Here is a 22,602-nt window from a genome sequence, read left to right on the forward strand (position 1 = left end):
TTTTTTTTAAACATTTTTTTACAGGTGAACTACAGGTACTAGTGGGCCCTTAATGCCCTGCATGCTGGTACTTGTGGTTCTCCAAGTACCAGCATGCGGGGCAGGCTTGCTGGGACTTGCAGTTCTACTTGTAAAGACAATGTTTGATATTCTTTATTTACACCACACCACACAATCAACCCGCCACCCACCGCCACCAGGGGTGGCGGGGATAGCCCCGGGCTATCAGCCTGGGCCTGGGGTGCCCTGGAGAGGGTGACCCCTTTATTGGGGAGGTCCCCAGCTCTCCAGGGATCCCCGGCCTGGGCTGACTAGCGGTCAGGGCTGATGCTGCGGCTGGGGGGCCCGGTGAAAGGGCTCCCCTGGCTGTGGCATCAGCCCCCCGCTAGAAAAAGTCCAGTGCTGGTTCTGGAACATACAGGGGAACCCTACTCATTTTTTTCCCCTGTATTTCCAGAACCAGGACCGGATCAGAGCCCAGAGCTGGTTGCGCAGAATACGGGGGACCCCTACGTCGTTTGTCCCCCGTATTTTGGCAACCAGCTCTGGTTCTGACTAGCCCGGTGCTGGTTGTGTTTAAGTACAGGGGACCCCTATGTCGTTTGTCCCCTGTATTTAAGCACACCCAGCACTGGGTCACTAATGCCCGGGGCTGGTTGCTCTTTTTTTGGGGGGGAGGACGCCATTTTTTTCTCTTTTTACACAGGTTTTTTTTTTTTTATTTACCACAGCAGCACAGACGGGTCTCACGGACCCGTTAGTGCTCTGTGTCAATGACACAGATGCAAGTAGCACGGATCTCCTGGTCCGTGCGTGCATCTGTGTCATTGAAATACACAGCAGCACAGACGGGTCTCACTGACCCATCTGTGCTCTGTGTCACTGTCAATCACACAGATGCATGTAGCACGGATCTCACGAGTCCGTGCTACATGCAAATGAGCACCATAATGCTGATTGGCTGAGAGCCGTGACAGACGGCTCTGTCAGCCAATCAGCACTTTGCCCATTAAAGGCAAAGGCATTTTTTTTTAAATGGCCGCTCGAGGCAAAACCTCGAGATCCGACAGCAGATCTCGAGGTTTTGCCTCGGGAGAGGGATCCGGGGCAGACAGGGAGATCCGAGCTTGGGCTCGGATCGCCCCGGATCCCCGAAGTTCGGGTGGGTTCGGTTCTCAGGGAACCGAACCCGCTCATCCCTACTCATAACTCTTTCTTGTGCAAAAACCGGATTTGACATTTCAGTCCATCTTGAATCTGAAATCCCTAAACACTCATACCGGGTGCACATGTTTAAGATGGAGTCTTTAAGAACTGTCATCAGTGGCATGGAGTGAGATGAATTTCTGGCCTCCATGGACATAAAAGATGCATAGCTTCACATTACCTTCTGGGAATGACATCAGAGCCTCATCAGATTGCTATTGCATGTCTCCACTTTCAGTTCAGAGTACTGTGACTTAAAATTAATAAAATTATTTATTATTTTTTATAATTAGTGTATGTATGTATGTGTGTGTGTGTGTGTGTGTGTGTGTATATATATATATATATATATATGTTTGTGTAAATGCAATTAGTTTTACTCATTTATTTATATATTCAATCTGTAGATTGGAATGCCTAAGGATTTTTAATATACAGCATTTAAGCAATGTGTCCTAATGAGTAAGAGCTTGCACAAATGGGAGTATTAATTGGACCAGACACCTGAGCCAATTAAAAAACCTACCTATAAAGGACCACCTTTACTACTGTTCATTCAGACACCTGCTTCTTGAAAAAGCCGTGTACCACAGGGAAACGCGTCGAAGTTACAGGTGCCATCTCATCTAGAGCACTTACTTGCCACTTGTTCCACACCAGAGCGCTTTGTTTCACTGGCTTGCTGGAGCAAGCACACACAGCCGAACGAAGATCCTGCTCATAGAGGCCCAGCTTGGCCCAGGACTCACTCGGGAGACCGGCAGTCAGCTGACCACGACCATTTGGAGCTGACTCCCCGGGCCCTCTGTCCACGGCCTGGCAGTCACATCGCTCCCATTAGCCGTTGGAACTACCACGCCTAACACTCAGACTGGAGTATGTTAAAGAGGACTGTACTGGAGTGAGTATCAAGGGATTTCTCCCATATACTGTTACATCAATCTTATTCCTATAAAGGATTACCATCTCAGCATATATGCGCTCCATTTAAACAGCTGTGGAATCCACATTATACCTCTTTTTGTTACAATTAACACTGGAGACTTTGGCCCTGATTCAGAGCCGCTCGCTCTGACCAGAGCGCTCGCTCTGAATCAGGGCCCTCCTCCATTAAAATGGAGCGTCCTCCTGGACGCTCGTATAGCTGTGGGTCACCACCCACAGCATATACGAGTGTCTAAAAAGATGGTCACGATGGTCTTGACCATCGCGACCATCGGACTTGCGAGGGAAACCCTGCGGTCGGGTTTCCCAGCCACAAGCCCTGGAGTGATTTTGGCTCTATCAGAGCCAAAATCACTCCCACTGACATCACTAGTGATGTCAGTGGGGCCGGCTTCAGACGGTAGGCGTTCCCATGGGAACGCCTCCGTCTGGCCACCACGCCCCCGGCACGCCCACCAACGGGGGCGTGCTGTCAGTCACCATCGACAGCACGCCCCCTTTGGTGCGAGACCCGGAGCGACAGCTTAGCTGTCGCAGTCCGGGTCTCGCGCATGACGGAGCTCCCTCCGTCGTGCGCATGCGCAGTGGGGACCATCGACCCACTTGTGAGCGTACTGCCGCTTGCGAGTGGGTCTGAATGACCCCCTTTGTTTCTATTTGAGACTATTATTTACCATCTGGTTTTGCAATCAGCATCACTGAGGTTTCAACATTTCCCTTGCTACCAGGTATTACCAGTCATCAAGCTCTCATACAATTGTTTTTATTATTGATTGTTATGTGTTATTATTATTTATTTACTCCCGGGAGCAACCAGTTTTGTTCTAGTTCTGTCTTTGTTTATATGTATTATTATTATATTATATTTTATACATTTTGTATTAATTTTGTGTTTTTCATGGTATAAGCGCCTTTGCAGTATTTCCCTGTTTACTGTGACTGTGGTACCCTACTTCAGCAGCCTTCTGATAACTCAGAACCTGCATTTCTCCTTTAGACCCAGTTGCAGAACATAATAGTAAAGATGCTGGAAAATTAACCTGTGTCCTGGACTAGCGTATGGTTTTTCTAGGTCTCCTCTTAGATACCAGGGGATATCTAAGCTGCTAGATGTTGCCCATAGCAGCCTAGCTGTTATGTTCTTAAAGTGCTAGATAAATAAGTAGAATTGATTGGTTGCTATGGGAAACATCTCCAAAGCTATAAACCCGCACTTTAGTAAATATACCCCCAGGCTTCAGAGAGTTGTTTTTCAGAGGTAAAGATTCTCGCCATTCAGAGACTGGTAAAATCTGTCTTTACAATTTAAGTTTCCTAAATGAGGCCCTCAGTCTCTTCTAAAAGTCAGGGCTATTTGCATTCAGTTAGGTTATATCGCAGCTGTCTTGTAAATAAATCATCTGGGGTACAAGAGCTCCCTACTAATGAGACCACCAAAATTTTGCGCTGGACTGAATGCGATTCTCAGTCATTTCTGCAGTTTTCATTCTGGGAGCTGTATACCATACATCCTGGAAACTGGTCTCTCCACCAAGAGGTCTTCCGTCTTCTCTTGAAGCAGCTGGAGATTGATATGATAGCCTCTCCGCTAAACCACACGGTGAACCAGTATTGCATGACAACCAGGAAACTAAAAGCATTCCTTCTGGATGGTCACATAGAATTATCTCTTCTCCAAGATAATCATGCGATCTTCATTTCGCCAGACTGACACAGAAGATCATCATACACTGACAACTTTAATATGGTGACAAATCCATCATGGAGACTTCCACCTTTAAGATGAGATATTTTATCTCAAGGCCCCTTTTTCAATAAAGATTCAGCTTTGTTGTTTAATGGCACAGCTGCTGAAGCCATGATCCTTAGGAATAAAGCTTTATCTGAGGAGGTCATTCATTCCGTTATGGTCCAGTTTTTGTTCCTCTAGGATTTCTTTAGACAAAAATTTACCTTTGGTCATGCAGGGGATTCTGCACATTCAGCTGCTTTATGTTCCGCTGGCCAAGCCTTGGAACTTAAATTTGGTCCCTTCAGCATTACAGTGACTACCTTTTGATCCATTCTGAATCGATTGATTTTAAAATTCCGTAAAGTTGCCCTTTTTTAGTTTATTTCCTTAGCAAGAAGAGTTTCTGAGTAGCTCTGGTGGAGGTCATCATTCCTTATTGTTCAGGAGATCAGAGCAGTACTGTGTACCATCCATCTTTTCAACCCAAGCTGGTGTCAATATTTTACCTGAACCTGTATATTATTATTTGTGCTCTTGCTCAAAGTTTGTCTGTAGAATATAAAGGGTCTCCATATTGTAATTTAAAACTTTGAGGATCTATGTCCATAGAATTAGAGTATTGCATAAGAATGATAGACATCTGATTCTAATGCCACACAAAAGAGAAGCTGGCCGGTGTCACAACAGACCATGGCCTAACACATTATTACGCTTGTTTGCTGTAATTACACCCTCACTGTGTGCACGTAACTAAATGGTTATATTTGGCCAAAGGCACAGTTGTACGCATCTCTGCGGTTGGACCACCTGTAGTTGTATGCATTATTTCATAGCAGACATCATCATCCGTGTGCACTTGCACTGACCCTATATCTGCTGGAAGAGATCCTTCTGAGAATAGGCCTAGTTATGAGAACATAAAATTCTGCATAACGTACAACTCCCTCAAAGCGCCCTCGCTGAACTTTGCCTATGTGCTAATGCTATCACCTCTTTTTATTTTAACTTCCCACTTGTTCATTGCTTTCTAAAAGAGTAAGAATTGTTCCCCACAGCTTTAAAAACATGGGCATAGGATATATTGATATATATGTCTCATACTCTGCAACCATTGAGATTGATGCCCCAGTTGCATTTTACAAAAATACATGCCAGCAGCCGTAGTCCCTTTCCGGCAATACTAAAAGCTACTCAGCTCCCATACGAGCACACTGTTTGGGACTCTCTGGCACTCTTTCCAGCTACACTGGACTCCTAGAGTGGTTACTCGGCAATACATCATCCGGCTCCCCGCAGGTCGGGTGGAGTATAGAATCCAGCCATCCGCGGAAGCGGTATTTTATCACCGCCAGAGCCGGACTCCAATTCAACTTAAGACGGGACATTACTACCCGATTAGCAGGTAAAATCCATACTGCTATACAGTGACCCTACAATACGGGTCCATTTGCCTAATTAACAAATCCAGTGCACGCTGCCTTCATTGACTTTATCTAGACTGGAACTTTTTCCTTTTAGGATTAGTAATCTGCTGCTTATTGTTCTAGTGGCCTAGACTTCGGGACTTTTAACATAATAATTTATTCTTATTTCGACATACTCCGTACTGCACTATGTTTAGTGCGGCTCTTCAATATCACAGTTGATACTAGATACTGATGTATGTTTTATTGATTGTTTTCTATTAAATACTTTATATTGTGTAACTGATTTGAGTGTTCTTAGTTGCCACTTTAAGACTCTGTATCTGCTATTGTGTATCTATTTGTTTCTATAGAAGTAAGGTTGTCTCCCTCACACAACTACATTGAGTCTGAAAGCGGTTTAACTCTTCAGCGCCTGGGTTATCTACTTTGCATTTTACAAAAATGTTTAACCACTTTCCTGGCATGGTCGTTTCAGATGCGACCACACCAAACTTGGATTTCCCTGACACGTCTCATCTAACAGGATTGCCCACAGTCTGGACTCGTTGCAGCCCGCCTCCCCCTCTCCTAGGCAACAGTGATGGGTGATCCTGAGGAACTTAGAATCTTCTTTTTATTTTTAACTGTATAAAACTATTTTTCCCAAAAAAATTTAATTTTTATTTTAAATTACCAAAGTATGTAAATAATAGCTATTTAAACCTGATTTAGTATAATTTTATTAACAAATCTGCATATTTCTTAATACAATTATAGTGAATCAAGTTTAAATAGCTATAATTTACATAAATAATAATAATGTAAACAAAAACAAAAAATCAAGAACATTGGGGACATTTTTTGGGAAAAATATTAGCCAGTTAATTGGTTAAAAGACTATTCAGAGTTGGCATTTACAGGAAGCCATTCAAAAAGTGATCTGTTTCTTTTTAGAAATTGATGCCCATTAGTTAATGTTTAAATACAACAAAAATGGTCAATCCATAAAAGAAGAGTAGATTTTGGAGGTTCTTGAAATTTGACGCTAAACATCTAATCAGATTTGGGATGTTGTTTGTGGTGGGATCAGGAAGCTGCAGACCAAGATAAACCTGTTTGATCAGGGCCATAAGCAAACTGGAAAGACATACTTTCTGGGCCAGGGTTGGGCTCACTGGAGGATGGTAAGCCAGTTGTTTGTAGACATGCATGGGAGGAATAAATAGCAGAACAGGATACAAACATTGGGCCTGATTCTGAGATAATGCAATTGCAACTGAGATCTCTCACGGATCGCAGTTGCTAAAATATGCTAATGCTTCTCTGAGCATAGAGATTTCCACTGCTGCCTTCTTATATCCATCCAACGACATACAATAGCGTAAACATGTTCATGCTAAATGTGGCCACAGGAAAAACACAAATGGACCTGTTAATAGGTGAATCACTTGTTTGTGCGACCTTGGAGCAAAATGCAAACTGATGATGACGACAGTGGCCTCTTCTAATTGGCTGTGGCATCTGAATTCCACCCACTGATACTATTGCTATTGTATTTTTCTATGTTTGCATATGTTTCTATATAGTTTGCATAATCGGCAGGATCGTCACGTGACGTCAGTTCTGTGTTGATTTAATTTTAAAGTTGATCATTGATATTAAGTTGCTTAATTTTAATACCATGAACAACAACCACTTTCAACATTGTTGGCATATGTGCCAGATTGCAAAATTAGTTTTTTTTTCAGGGTTTTTGTTCCATCTCAGTAATAAAAATAGATCTAGGAAACAAGTTTTTTTATTTTTAGCTGAAAAATGTGTTTGAATCAATATCATGACACACACATGAGGATTTTAGCTAGTTGTCTCTGTGTGTCCCTTTATTGCTGTATTTGCTATAAGTATCTATGGGCTGGATGCAGAGATGCATGCATATCGATGTCAGGTGCATGCATGCATGTCGATGGCAGATGCATGCATGTCGATGTCAGGTGCATGCATGCATGTCGATGTAGAGTGATTTTTGGCTACTGAGCACGCACCAAAACCGCACTGTGCACGCGCATTGATGGATTAGTGATGGTGGTTGCACCGAGGATTTTTTCATAAAGTGACAGCATTTGGGGGAGGTAATAGGGGGTGGCTACAAAACCGCAGGCATGTCGGGAGCGTTTTCTGGGAGCGTTTTCTGGGCATGCCCTAGTGAGCTTCTGCAGATTCGTTTGCAGCTGGAGAGGCCCCGGCGTCATAGGTGAGACAAACATTCTAAGACAGCATAGGGTTGCTTAGATGTTTGATGTGAAACCAATGTTCCCCATGTTTCATCTTTTGTACACAAGAGACAGATGTGAGACACCGGAGGTGGGCATCACTGTGCGCAAGACATCGGCTAAATCATTAGCGTATTTTCACTGCAATGCGGTTTATGGAATTGAAGTTACGATGGGATTTGAGGGCACCTCTAAATCAGACCCTATGCATGTACAGTCGCTGGAAATAACATCATAATTTGTTTTATTAGTATTTTGTGTTCAGATGTACCAAAAAGGCCTGATTCAGGGATGTACGCATACCTGACGGTACATCTCTGATGGAGGGAGGACTGCGCATGTGCAGAATGGGATCGCTTGCAGTGACTCCTAAGCTGTAGCCTTATTGCCAAGGTGTGGCCATTTGGGGGTGGGGAGGGAGTGGAGCTGAACAGTGTTCCCGATCAGGGTGTGTCATCCCCATTTTCTAGGAGTGTTGAAGACAGTGTCTGCAGTGTCACAAACATACATGTATCTCTCCAAGCTTTAGGGATCCTACAGTATGTACTAAGCATTGGAGAGTGATAAAGTACCAACCAATCAGCTCCTAACTGTCACTTTACAGGCTGTGTTTGAAAAATGTCAGGAGCTGATTGGTTGGTACTTTACCTCCGTCCACTTGATCTCTCTCCAAGGGGTATATTTACTAAAGTGAGAGTTTTTAGAGGTGGAGATGCTGCCCTGCCCATAGCAACCTATCAGATTCTACTTCACATTTAACTAGCACCTTCTAGAAGATAATAGCTAGAATCTGATTGGTTGCTATGGGCAACATCTCCACTTCTAAAAGCTCTCACTAAATATAAATATACCCCCAAGGCTTAGTACATAGACCCTTTACTGTCTATAGGCATAAACGGAAGAACTTTCTACCTTTTGTACTTACTTTTCTGAAAACTGGACTGGGACTTAATAGTGCAATTATAACATGATTAAGGTATATAATACAGACAAACGCTGATGAAAATTGTAGTGTTATAACAACTAATCGGATTCTAGCTGTTATTTTTACAATGCAATTATAAAACAAGAAAAGTAAAACCACTATATGGTAACGATTTGCAACACTACATTTCCCTGTGCCCCGGTTTTCATGAATGATCCCCATTACGTTAAATCATATTTTACCTGTACATCAGGTGAGTTATGATGTTTATAAAGATTTGTAGGAGTGATTGGTGGTTTGGTGTTTTTTGATAATCTGGCAGCATCATTGCAACAGAAATACCCTCGCTTGACTCTTATGTGTATGTTTGTAGTATTATGTTGTCTATAAATTGCAAATGCTATAAATAATGTGACCTAGTGTGGTGAAAGAACATTGGAACATATCTACATAGGAATCCTACTAATGAAACCCCAAAGGTGATTGTGTCACATCTATTGGAAACGATTAGCATTTACTTTTGTTCAAGTTTTTGTTTCTTTTCTCCTGTTGTTCTGTGTTTATACTTATGTTTATACGTACAGTATGTTTTCTCCCTAGACACTTGCTCTTTTATTAACATGACTACTGAGGCAGCTATTGCTCCATCAAGCCCAGGGTACAGAGACTACTACTGGCTGCGGTCTTTTGTGGCAGGAGGTAAGATGTATGCCTCTTTTTCACAGTAAATAGTATAAACTGCCTTAAAGGATGGTTTTTTTTTTTCAAATACATTTTTTTCTACTTCAGAGTCCATAGGGGGTCCACAGGGTTGGCCTTGGGGGTTGGGAACCAAATCCGGGCACTACACAGTTAAAGCTTTTAGCTCCCAGGATGCACTGGGTCCACTCTCCCTATAACCCCACCCCCAAGCCAGAGGCACCTCAGTTTAAGTTGGTGGCTGGCCGGAGTCGGGTCACCGTTAGCGCAGGGGGGGCTGATTAGCAGCCCCTAAGCTTAAAATTTATTTTTATGAGTTTAAAGGTCTTTTTCTTTACTTTTGGACCCTTCAGAGTGGCAGCGTCGGACTGTCCATGGGACGTCCAAGCTGCTGCTCCGTCACCCCGCCGGCGCTGAGACGCCAGTACAGATCTGGGGATCTCAGCAGGACCCCAGAGTCTGTACTAGCCGGACTTGGCGGGCGCCCAGGACTGCTGCCGGATCCAGGTAAGGTCGCGGTGATCCGTGCATTTGAAATGCAGTCCTGTGCCTCCGGTCTCTGGGGACAGACCGGAGGCGCCGGCAGTGGCGGCGGCCCCCCCCCCCCCATAACCCGTGTGTCCACTAGACCACCAGGGACTTACATTTCGGTGCTGGGAGCCGGCGTCTCGGTGGTTAATAGCCGGCCGGGGGAGCAAGCCTTCCCTGTTACAGCGGCTCCTCCCCTCAGCTCAGCGCGCCTTTCTTTCAGTACTATAGTCTGGCATCGCTGAGCTGCTTCCTCCGCGGGCCACGCTTCTTCTGAGGTCTCCATGCGGCCATTTTCTATGTGCAGCAGCAGAGCTCCGGAGATGGCAGTGAGTCCAGTCCCCCTGCGTACCTCACCATTAGGTCAGTGTACACAGCGCTGTAGCCTTCCCAGACACTGAATCTGGGCAGTTGAATGCAGTGACTTTTTGCAGTATATTATATGACATGTTTATGTATATATGTATATATCTGCATTGTATGCGACTTATGCTAGTGCTGACTGCCTGTACCTTATTCTCTCACCTGTAAGTGTATATCTATCCCTTTTCTTTATCTGCCCTAATACAGCTAAAGTACTTAGGATGATTCTGAGTCCTCACATATATATACTTGTTAATATTTGTGAGGTTTGTCACATACTGTTGCGTGCTGCACGTTGCCATTTTTTTGGGTGGAACTGTGTGTTGCATACGGTGAAAATGGGTCCCTGCAGCTAATTTTAGCATCAGTCAGGACCAGTATAGCGCTGATTGATATTTCTGCCAAGAGGGTTGGTCAGATATGTCTGACCAGGAGATAGAGCATGATACTGCACCCATTTTTGATATCCTGCAAGTCATGTGCTGCAGGTGTTAGTGCGGAGGATTTGACTCATAAAGGGTTATGTATGTGGCGTCATCTGGTGCCGGGCCCATTACACGACCCCCTTGGGCGGTTTGTTTCTCGGGATCCTCTAAATTGCGGATTGCCGGGCGAGCCCCATTGTTGTAACTCACTTGGGGTTACTTCACCATACTGCCCTTTTCATCTCAGGGTATCTCGCAGTTTCTTGCACTCTACCCCTGTGACACAGACTATTGCTCCTTGCAGGTTTTTTTTTCACAGAACATGAATCTCCTCTGGTGCCACAACAGTCTGTCATTCCCCTTGCAGGGACTACCACTGCAGCCACCCTGGGTGGTTGTCGTTTGTCTACGAAACGCAAAATGGCGTGGTATACGCCCTGTGGTTACTTCCCAGTTGGCTCTGCCGTGAACTGGATGCTGTTTGGGCTCTTTCCCTCTTACACGGGGGGGAACCTATTTCAGGTATTATTATCCCTGCTTTAGGGCTGGTAGCCAGGTCCATTCTGGACATAGTGAATGTCGACCTGCACCATACACCCTCAGTCTAACGTGCCTTCGGGTTCCCTGTTTCTGACTGGCGGGTGGAACGCATGGCGGAACTCTGGCTGTCGTCAGGTACGAGGTATCTTGACAGCGATTTGGCCTCCTGTCCCAAATTCCCTGAGGGCCATCACGAGCCCCTCCTGGGGTGGATTGGCATGTTACTCGTCTGATTACAGACGTTACTACGCCTCCCATTCCTGCGTGGTCAGATTCTACGGATCCGTAGGTGGTAACTCTGCCCCGGAATTAGTATACTCGCTTTCAGGGGCTGTTACCCGTCCTACCATGGCTATAGCATGGTTGGTTAATACTATTGCATACTGGACTGATGCATTTGTAAAATTTTTCCCCTCCAACACCTCCGGGGTTCAAATGTCTTTGGTCGCTCACATAATATATGCAGTTGTCCTATGAGGAAATACCTACATTGGATACCAGTCTCCTAACTTTCAGAATTCCGGCTGCGACGGTATCCGCCATAATACCCTAAGGCTGCGCTCTGTGTATGCAGAGGTGCAGATACCATCTATGGGGAAGATCTTGTTTGGTCCTGACCTTGACAAGATTGTAGTAACATTGGCAGTATTACTAACGACAAGTTTACCGCCTTCAGCTACTCCCACTACAAGGCCTCAGACTAAATCTGTTAAGTCTTTTGGCCCTCAGGGTCAGCCTAATGGCCTGTTTCTTCCTAGGCTGTCGGCCTCTACAAGGGCCGCCATATCCAGTACCGAGCAGACCTGGGCTTCCAGACGACCCTGCTTCTGAACCTAAGGATAAATCTTCAGCCTGACGGGACAGACCTACAACTGGGGGATTCCAGAGTGAGATACCAACTTTCTCAGTTCACCCAGTGCTGGTGTTAAGTCGCCATGGCTGCGTGGGTAGGAGTGGTAGTCTCTCACGGGTACGCCCTCTCATTGCTCAGGCGGCCTCTTTCCATGTGGTAGTACGGGGGCCCTTCTACAGACTATCTCAGCGAGGGACTGGTTGTTCTGCTTTCTTTCTGGTGCAGTGGATGAATGGTCCTCTTTGGCCTATTCTCTGTCTCAATTCCCTGAACCAGTTCCTACAGGTACCTGGGCTTAGGAGGAGTCCACCATGCTCCATCATCCGATGTTTGGAACCTGGGGACTTTATGGTATTTCTGAATATTCATGTCACGTACCTACGGGTACATATAGAGCCCTCTCATCAGCATGGGCTCAGGTTTGCTGTGCCACAACAACACTTGCAATTTTCGGGGTCCGCCTTTTGGGATTGCTCTCAGCCCCATCAGGGTTTACTAGCTTTATGGATTTTCTGACAGTTCACCTGTTCAGTTTATCCGACTGCTCCTGTATCGGGACGGCCTCCTGCACTTAGTAGGATCACCGAGGTACTTTACAGCAAGGTCAGGATAGCCATGGCTTCTTCAGGGCACAGATGTTTAATCAACGGGGAAAAAGTCCTCCCTGCATCCCTCACATGGTATTCTTCATCTGGGAGCCCTGCTGGATTCTCAGAATCTGAGAATTCCTCTGGTTTAAGACAAGATCTTCACTCTTCAGCTAGGAGTGTGCGGATATCTACGCAGTCGACTAATGTCATTACTCTCTGTGAAGCGCGGTCAAGTATCAAGAGTGTCTACCTTTGGAAGGGTGGAATGTGCTCAGTTCCATTCCGGGCCTTGCCATAATTGGCTCCTCTCCAGATGGATTGAGTTTTTTCCAACTGATCGCTGTTCAAACGATGATGCTCTCTCCGGAGGTGAGTCGGTCTCTGTCCGGGTGGCTATGGCCATCTTGTCCAGAGTATTCTTTGCTACGGACAGTGGGCCTGATTCAGAGCCGGACGCTCTGACAGAGCGCTCGCTGTGAATCAGGGCTGTCCTTCCTAATTTTTAGAGCGGCCTCCTGGCCGTTCGTATAGCTGTGGGTGACCACCCACAGCTATAGCGAGCGGCCAGGAAGATGGTCGCGATGGTCAAGACAATCGCGACCATCGGACTTGCGACGAGACCCTTGTGGTAGGGTCTCAGAGCCGAAAGCACTCCCATGGGAGTCGCCTCCGTCTGGCCAGCCACGCCCCCGGGCCGCCCACCATAGGGGGCGTGCTGTCAGTCAACATCGACAGCACGCAAACCTTGGTACGAGACCCGGAGCGACGGCTTGCCCATCGCTATCCGGGTCTCGCGCATGCACACGATGGAGCCAGCTCAGTCGTGTGCATGCACACTGGACCAACATCGACCCGCTTGCGAGCGCTCAGCGCTCGCGAGCGGGTCTGATTCAGGCTCCTTGTCTGGTCCGCATTCATTTTGAGGCAGTTGGAAGTCTGTTGCTTCCGCCCTGCCAATTTACTTGTTGGATCTTCAGGCTGTCTTGGGCCTTCACGCTGGCCTAACACATATTTCACGTTAAACCTGAAAGGGTTCAGTCTGACAGTGCCATAACAGTGGTTTCCATCTAGGCAACACTGGAAGTTGGGTGGCAATGACAGGAATGTCACACATTCGGACATAGTCCAAGGGTCTCCTCCTGGCCATCTCTGCAGTGTTCATTCCGGGAGCTCTCCATTGGGAAGCGGGCTTCTTCAGCTGTCACGACGTGCATTCCGGGGTCTAGTCTCTTCTCCAAGAGAGGTTTCGACTCCTGGTGAGCAGAGAGGGCCTCCCTGAGGTGATCCTCATGGCCTTCTGACTCTATCACACACTACCGGTGTTACAGTCCAGCACTAGGGGTACTGAAGCAACCTTGAGTGACTTTTTGTCAGTGAAGTGGTCCTTCCACTTTGTGGACCCGTGTCCTCCGGTCTCCCTTCTTCCTCGAGGTCTTCGGAAGTTTAATTCGAGACGGAGGGGCTTTCCTTCTGGTGGCTCCAGTTCGTCCCAGACGTCACTGGTACTTAGATTTTCGGAGTCTCCTCATCAATGCTCCGTTCCTACTGCTTCTCTGTCCGGACCTGTTGTCTCAGGGTCCTTGTTTTTCCCTGGACCTGGGTCGTTTGTCTTTGACTGCGTCCCTACTGTGGTCCTAGGGCTTCCCTGGCTCTGTCATCATTGAGCTGTTTAGAGCACATAGGCCAGACTTTGCTGGGATCTACCACAGACTGTGGCATACATAATTCTTATGGTATCGTACCTGTCGCTGCGATCCTCCGGTGATTAGGATATCCAGAAGTTCTGGCATTCCTTACAGCTGGCTTGAGTCTCGCCCTCTGCCTTGCCTTCCTGTCACTGCGGATCTCTGCACTGTCAGTTTGGTTTGGATGTGGAATTACTCCACTCTCTGGTATCCGGTTCATCCTTCAGGGTGTTTTTTCTGGATTATGCCTCCCTTTATCTCCCTTAGGGGCTCCATGGGATTTAGTAGTGGTTCTTCGTGCCCCCCTGGGACTTTCATTTGAACCACTAGCCTTGATAGCCATTACATGGTCTATAGCTTAGGCTCTCTCTCTCTCTTATGGCGTTGGGAGCGTTCTCAGGTGGTTCCCTCTACTGGATGATTCACTATGTCAGGGGTGTGAGTTGCACTCGCCCTGGGTCTTTTCCTAAAGTGGTTTTTAAGGTCCATATTTTTCTGGAACTTACGGTACTGACATTTTAGTCAACAGTCCTCTCGGCTGGTGTGGCCTCATTGACTGTGGTCCAGCCTCTCCGGATTTATGTGATATGGCCAGCCGCTAATTGACATTGGCTAGATAACTTCGTATGACTATCTCAGGGGCCTACACATAGGATAGGCCTTTCTGTTTTGGTTGATACTTATTCTACTTGGGCTGTGGGCCCCTCGTGGTTGGCTCGCTGTGGCGCCTCGGCTGTTCTGCCTAGCAAGGTGGCCACGCGGTCTTCTGACCACACCTTTTTAAGATTCTATGCATTGGTTTCCTTTGCCTCTCAGGATGCTTCCTTTGGGCGACTGATTCTCCTCTCAGCACAGGAGCGTCCCCACCCTTATAAGGACTGCTTTGGGACATCCCCAAGGTCAACCCTGTAGACCCCCTATGGACCCTGAAGTAGAAAACAAGAGATATGGTAAAAACTTACCTTTGTTATCTCTGTTTCTACGAAGTCCATAGGGTCCACAGGGCGCCCGCCCTGACACACCTGGCTTCATATGGGCTGTGTTTCTGGTCACCGGTTTCCCGTCTCCTTCTCTGTGAGTATGGTTGAGTGTTCCAGTTTCTCTCTCTTTCTTTCCTCCTCTGGCCTTTGGCTACTTACAAACTGTGGTGCCTCTGGCTTGGGGGTGGAGTTATAGGGAGAGTGGACCCAGTGCATCCTGGGAGCTAAAAGCTTTAACTGCGTGGTGCCCGGATTTGGTTCCCAAACGCCAAGGTCAACCCTGTGGAACCTATGGACTTCGGAGAAACAGAGATAACAAAGGTAAGTTCTTACCATATCTCTTTGTATTATTGTGTAAAGCACCAAAAGCGTCAATACATAATGCAGTATGCAGTATAAGTACTACAATTGCATGGCTTTGAATAAACATTCAAATAATTAAATATCTCGTAACAGAAGAAAAATGGCAAAACTGACATATTTATGAACAGAAATGACCATCTATCAATAGCCATAATAAGTAGAATACAAAACTACACAGATAATGAACTAATACATTAAATTAGTATAGAGAAACATTTGATATGGTTATAACCAAATTGGTACCCATGTGAGAGGAAAAAAAAAAAAGCCATTACAAAGAAAAAGACAAGGGGGAAGGGGGCTAGGGGAGCCGCGCAGGACAAGAAGACCCAACCTCCAGGAGTTACCTCAAATGGGAAGAAGAAGTCTGTTTCCACTACATACTAAAGGGAAGATCTCCCAAAAGTCGCCGTTGCTCAATTCTATGTTGAAGTTCCCCAGGCAAAGTGGAGATGTAACTCTCTGATGTGTCAAAAAAATTGTGAAGTCAAGCGCTGCTTATTCAGTGAGGTTTCGATCCAATGCATATTGAAAATATGGCATCATTTAGTTGCTTTAAAGGATGTGTAATAAATCATGATCATAGAATAACAGAAAATAGCCAGAAAATAATATTTGAAGGACTGAAAAATACAAGTCGATCCTCAAAGAAAATGCATTTTATGACAATCATAAATACCTCTCCATTGTACAGTGCATACATATCCCCATTCGTATCTAGTACCTGGTTATTTAAATGAAAGGGCTCGTAACAGGGGCATAACTAGACATTTGTGCCCCCCTATAGATTTTGTAAGCACTCCCAAGTACCAGCCAAGGCCAAACGTTGAGCTAGGACAGGTTAGTACGGGACACCTCTAGCTCTGGACTCCATAGCACTCCGACCGCTAGGCTAGTTACACCTTTTGTTTCTTAACTTATTTTTGGCTGCGAGACAGATTTTGTTTAGTGTCACAGAAAACCCTCCCACAGCACTGTTTCGGTATGCATCCAGTTCTAGTACCCTGTGTATTTTTAGTTTTAAGATGCATTGCTTTTAAAAGGGAAGTTTAACTAAGGTCCTGATATATGAAGGTGCCCAGGGAGAAACTTGTGAATAATTTCCTGATTACCAAGGACAATACACAGTATTTAAATAGTTCACCTTTCTATATAACATAATTATTTTTTTCTACACATTAAGTGGTAGGGTAAACATTATTATTTAGTGCATATCCAGTATTTGTTTAAATAAATATACTTTAGTTTTTAGTTCTGTACAGTATAATGGAGAGGTATTAGGGAAGGCTCTTTGGTTCAACATGAATACATTTATATTTATTTAAACTTCTACTGGAAATGCACTAATTAATAAGAGTTGCCTTACAACTTAATGTGGTGTTGTGTTGAAAAAACAAATATACGTAATAGTTATATATAATATATTAACCTATGCTCTTTTCATTGAAGGTGTTGCAAGTTGCTGTGCAAAAACCACCATTGCGCCTTTGGACAGGATCAAGATTCTGCTACAAGCACAGAATGTCCACTACAGGCATTTGGGTGAGTATAACTTAACAATGGGACTTCCTAAATAACCTATTTACTGGTTTCTTAAAAAGGTTATTTTCTCCCCTTTCTTTTTATATTATTATGATTTTATGAGAGCAAAATTAGTTTGGTAACTATTTACTATCTGCTATAGTGCCAGCAATGGTAAATGTACCACTTAATGGCCTAGTGCTTGCCAGGCAGCTGTGAACGCGCCCGCCCACTCAGACTGACTGACACTCCCAGTATAACAAGCAGTGGCAGGAACGTTGCATACCATTACACATTACAGCTGCATACACACTGGCACTCTACACACTGTTTGTACAGAGTTGAGGAGAGAGAGGAACATAAGTTACTTTCATTCTTTCATTACAGCCCCTCAGAGTTACCAGGGTTACCAGGCCAAGCTCTGGACATCCCATATATAATGCAGTTGTGCAGCTCACTGCATGTGATATTTCATGTAGTTTTAATTGTTCTATGTTCTGTCTTGGCTATTTATGTATATGTAGTTAGCAGGTCAGTAACTGATTCAGAGATGGACGCAGTGCTGATATTTACACAGATGAGCGATTATCGGTAAACTGCGCATGGGTCAAGGTACATTACCGTAGTCCGTAGCGACTATTTACACTATTTTGTGCGATTGACAGTCAGGGAGGTAACGGTGAGTGGCAGCAAAGAATGCAGATGTGTTGTGACTGTTTTCTGTGTGTGTCACATCCCGCGTCTGCGATCCCGTACACAGTGAAAGTGGCTCCGACGTCTCAGTTCCCGCCGCCATTCTGAGTAGCCTTAGACTCAGAACTGCGATAATTCAAGATCTGCAACCGATGCTGCGTCTTTGTACACAGAGGCTTGGATTTACAAAGCCGTGGACGGGCGTCTCAATACAATCCTTGGCGTCTGCGACAATTGCATATTTTCGCATAGGCGCTGCGTACACAGACACAGCAGCGGCGGCGGCATTAGCGTACAACTCTGAATCAGGATCTCTGTACTTTGCTGGAAAGTTTCAGCGACTGTTATTGAACAAACTGCTTTTCTACATTTTGTTTAGAAACAAATGTAATTTTTATATTGTTATAGGACAGCTGGTTCCAGTATCCCTAGCCCTGTGCATATTCGGTGTAAGGAACGAGTCCTATAAGGAATATAGGGGGTCATTCAGACCCACTCGCGAGCGGCAGTACGCTCGCAAGTGGGTTGATGGTCCCCACTGCGCATGCGCACGACGGAGGGAGCTCCGTCGTGCGCATGCGCGAGACCCGGCGAGCGAAGGACTTTCCATCGCTCCGGGTCTCGCACCAAAGGGGCCGTGCTGTCGATGTTGATTGACAGCACGCCCCCTTTGGTGGGCGTGCCTGCCAGACGGAGGCGTTCCCATGGGAACGCCTATCGTCTGGAGCCGGCCCCACTGACATCACTAGTGATGTCAGCGGGAGTGATTTTGGCTCTGATAGAGCCAAATCACTCCTGGCCTTGCGGTTGAGAAACCCGACCACAGGGTTTCACTCGCAAGTCCGATGGTCGCGATGGTCAAGACCATCGCGACCATCTTGTTGCACGCAGCTATACGAGCGTCCAGGAGGACGCTCCATTTTAATGGTGGAGGGCCCTGATTCAGAGAGAGCGCTCTGGTCAGAGCGTCCGGCTCTGAATCAGGGCCATAGTGTCATTTCACTACTGTAAAGCACCACCATTGCCTGGCAAAAACCCTTACAATGATGTTGCTGCGCATTGTGACAGTGGAAAGATGGTTAAATGCAGGGAGATGCTCCTTTAGCATGTATATTGCATGTATGTCAGGCATGTTCTCAAAACCATGTGTTCTCATGTCTTACAACATGCTACTTATTTTCAGGGGTACTATCTACAGTATTCGCAGTCAGACAGAAAGAAGGGATCCTGGGATTGTATAAAGGGAACGGAGCAATGATGATCAGGATCTTTCCATATGGGGCCATACAGTTCATGGCTTTTGACAAATACAAAAAGGTATTATCTCTTGTGTTTTCTCCATGTTGTGCAGATTTTACTAATTTTACTATTTTCATCTTTTTCATAAAAGTTTCAATAATGTATAAACGGATCGTGTTTACCTCCCCTAAAGGTGCCCATCCACTAGCCGACGGAGAAACGAGAGCATGATTACGACATTATAATTGTGCTGTCGTTTCTATGTCTGTGATGTGCCTACACTGAACGAGCAGACGTTCAGAGCAGGATCATAAATTATCTGGTAACATGCTGAACCTGACATTATAGTCAGGTTGTCCAGCACGTTTGCCCGATGATAGATGTTGGAACCGACCAACGTGCACGAGCATCGCTGGTCGTTTCCGACTTTAAAGTGACCGATTTGCGGCCGATTTGCAAACTATTGCACGATAACGACGTCGATATCGTGCAATCGCCTGTCAAAATCGTTTAGTGGATGGGCAGCTTAAGATTTCAGCACTGTGTAATAAAGTAAAATGTTACACCCGGGATGCTGTTCATGTCCCGTCTGTCGTGATGCCGGCGCCCAGGATATCAGCGCTTGAATCCCGACACCAGTCAGAATCCCGGCAAGAGCATCCCAACCGCTGGCTCATGTCTGCCGGCATCCCGAAGGTAAGTATTGGGGTTAGGGGTAGTGCTAGGTTTAGGGGTTAGGCACTAGGGGGAGGCTTAGGGTTAGGCTGTGGGGGGGAAAGGGTTAGGTTTAGTCTGCGGGGGTGGAGGGTTAGTTTGGGCTGTGGGGAGGGAGGGTTAGGTTTAGGAGTAGGGTTAGGATACTTACCTGCAGGTGTCGGTATCCTAATCTTAATATAGTCATATCGGTCAGAAGGTAAACTCCGGTCATGTGATGGCCCTTACTGGAGCATTGCTTGATGCCACTGACCAGTCAGAGAGGAGGGAATAAGAAGGTGTCATTTAGCACGCCGCCTGTACTGCAAGGTCTGTCCAATTTGTCTTTGTGTGTGTCCAAATTGGCCACAGATGCAATTGTTCTGACAATAAGACTGAATAAAAGACCAGTTGGAAAATAGTGTACAATAGACTGGAGGAACATGGCTAAGTTTGGGTTACTTTTAAGGTTGGTACACTGAAAGAAACATCAGTCATAAAACATTGCTTATGCTGGCCATACACGCTACAATTATCGGGGCGATCCGCCTGATATCGGCGGTTCGCCCCGATAATTGTAGCGTGTGTGCGGGCGACCGAGGGTTAAATATTGCTCGGTCGGGCATGCAGGATTGTCCAGCATGCCCGTCCGATGCGATATTTACCCGGTAACTGTCAGGCCGCATCGGGCAGTGTATGCCCAGCGCGGCCGACAGACAGACATTTCCTGTGTTCCTTCCTACGGAACAGGGAAATGTCTCCTCCCCCGGGGGCGGAGCGCGGATGTCGGGCTATACACTGTAAAGATTTCTCTCACAGTGTATGCCGGTGACATCTGCGGCTGGCAGCCGGCCAGATAAAATGTCTGTCGGTCTGACAATCATACGAGTTCAGGCTAAAAGACAACCAAGTGACGTGGTCGATGATGCTGCTTTGTTAATTATGCACACCCTTAAAACGCCCATTTTGACCGTTTGGCACGCCTGCGTTCGGATCTCCACTCCCCGTTTTCAAGCACCTTCCCCTGTTACCACCCACAAACGCCTCATCCTGTCACTCAAAATAGCAGGCATTCGCTATTTTGCGAGCACACAATTTCCGACCGCAATGACTGGTTCACGCATGCGTATTACAACCCATACGCATGCGCAGTTGTGCGAGCATCGCACGGAGCGAACGAGCGGCCGCTTACGAGCGGGTCTGAATCAGGCCCTCTGTGTCTGTGTGAGGAGCGGCGGCCACGAGTGGGCGTCGCATGACCCGCAGCCAGTGCAGAGACGGAGACCAGGCTGTATTCGTCTCTATAAAATAAATTTGGTCTGTCAGTGGGGGTTTCTGGGTACTCAGAACTGCGTGTGTGTTTGACCTGTATAGCTGTGTTGCAGGGGACCTGGCGGCTCACTCGCTCCAGGCATCTCACGCCGCGTGGCGTATTAAGGCTAGATGTATGAGGACACATCTGTACTCACTATTAGTAGTCTGTGTCACAACAGTCACACACACAGTGTGCATGCGCAGTGCCCTGACTCTCAGATGACCCACATAACACAGTCTCTGTCAATCGCTGTCACCCATGCCGGGCTCTGAGTTTAGTCAGTCTGTGCACTCAGATTACGTCATCGCAACAGGCCAGGCAATTACTGAAGCCAAAGCTCAGAGTCACATCACAGACTCAGAGGCTTTGGTTCTGCTGGGTCTGCCCACCGCCAAAGCTGTGCTTGTCAGCAGAAACTTGTGTGCTTTCTGATTCGCTGAAAAAATGTCAGTCTCCTGGTGAGGCAGGCCACAGGACATGGAAGCCAATCAGCGCAAACCTGCTGCTTGTTCACAGTCGGGGAAAAAAACTAGAGATGGTGAGGAAACGTTGGGTCCTCACCATTGTAGGATTAGCTATCGGGAATTGGAACCAATCCATCGATGGTTAAAATGATCCATTGCTCGATTCCCATCCCCCAGTTACCTTTACTGTGACTTCCTCTATGCTTGACTTCCTTTGGACAAGAATACACTGTGGACACATACTGTACTACTAATGTAAATGCGGCACTGATGTACTCTAGTATTATTGCTGCAGGCTGAACCAGACATTCTGATAGAACAGTCAAATAAAAACAAAAGTAAAACCTGAAACGTGGATGGTATTTACAATGTGTAGACTGTTACGTTTTTATTTTACAAGACCTTTGGATGGTTATCTGAGTTGTCATCATGAAAAATGTAACTGAGGGGTAAAAACATTCATAGTTTTAAGACGTTTATAAAGTAGAACGTGCTGGCTAATGATTATACATTTATTGGCTGATAGGTTTGTTTTCAAAATCACCTTGTCATATTCTAAGATGAAGAAGCCTGCAATGTTGGACTTTGTAATTGTAAAATCTACTACAGGATAAGATTATAGTAACCCTGTTTATGGCCATTACTGCATTCAAAAGCCCAGTCTAAAGCAGGGTTTCTCAGTCTATAGTACGTGTACCCCCTGGGTGGAAAAATACTTTTACAAGTTTAAGTAACCCAAAATAGCAGTTCTTAATAATATATAATATTAGTAAATAGTTCTAGTAATTAATATAATATTCAAAATAATATTAGGGACATGTTTCAACATTTAAAGTCATACCGGGTACTTGGGATACATTGATAAACAATTGTTGGTTACCTGGTGAAGTTTTACTATCAGTAGGTTGTACATGATACAAAAAGTTTGAGAAATCCTGGTCTAAAGTGCTCTTGGTCATTTTATCTGTTCATCTTGAGGAAGATATTCGTTTTCTAAAGCATTTACTGCTATGCCGGCCCACATTCTGCTATTCTGCGCAGTGACTGGTGCATGAAGACCATTGAAACTTTTTTGAATAGAAAGCCCAAACGAGCATTCTATGTATACATGCCGGCCCCAGTGCATGCTCAAAAGAGCAGTGGGGGGTTGCAGAAGCATCGCCACCC

General features: G+C 45.9%; 1 protein-coding gene across 3 annotated transcripts in view; it reads left to right on the top strand.

Moving 5' to 3' along the window:
- Positions 1 to 22,602, top strand: part of SLC25A16 (solute carrier family 25 member 16) — a 48,752-nt gene that overhangs the window by 14,425 nt on the left and 11,725 nt on the right. For all 3 annotated transcript variants that reach the window (XM_088476180.1, XM_088476192.1, XM_088476189.1), the window contains exons 2-4: positions 9,085 to 9,183; positions 16,960 to 17,052; positions 18,908 to 19,041. In XM_088476180.1, coding sequence (XP_088332306.1) covers positions 9,105 to 9,183; positions 16,960 to 17,052; positions 18,908 to 19,041 — 306 coding nt within the window. In that variant the 5' untranslated portion in view covers positions 9,085 to 9,104. The remainder of the gene's footprint in view (positions 1 to 9,084; positions 9,184 to 16,959; positions 17,053 to 18,907; positions 19,042 to 22,602) is intronic.

This window comes from Taudactylus pleione, unplaced genomic scaffold (genome assembly GCF_031769625.1).
Source record: "Taudactylus pleione unplaced genomic scaffold, aTauple2 ptg000016l, whole genome shotgun sequence".
Classification (NCBI taxonomy): Eukaryota; Metazoa; Chordata; class Amphibia; order Anura; family Myobatrachidae; genus Taudactylus; species Taudactylus pleione.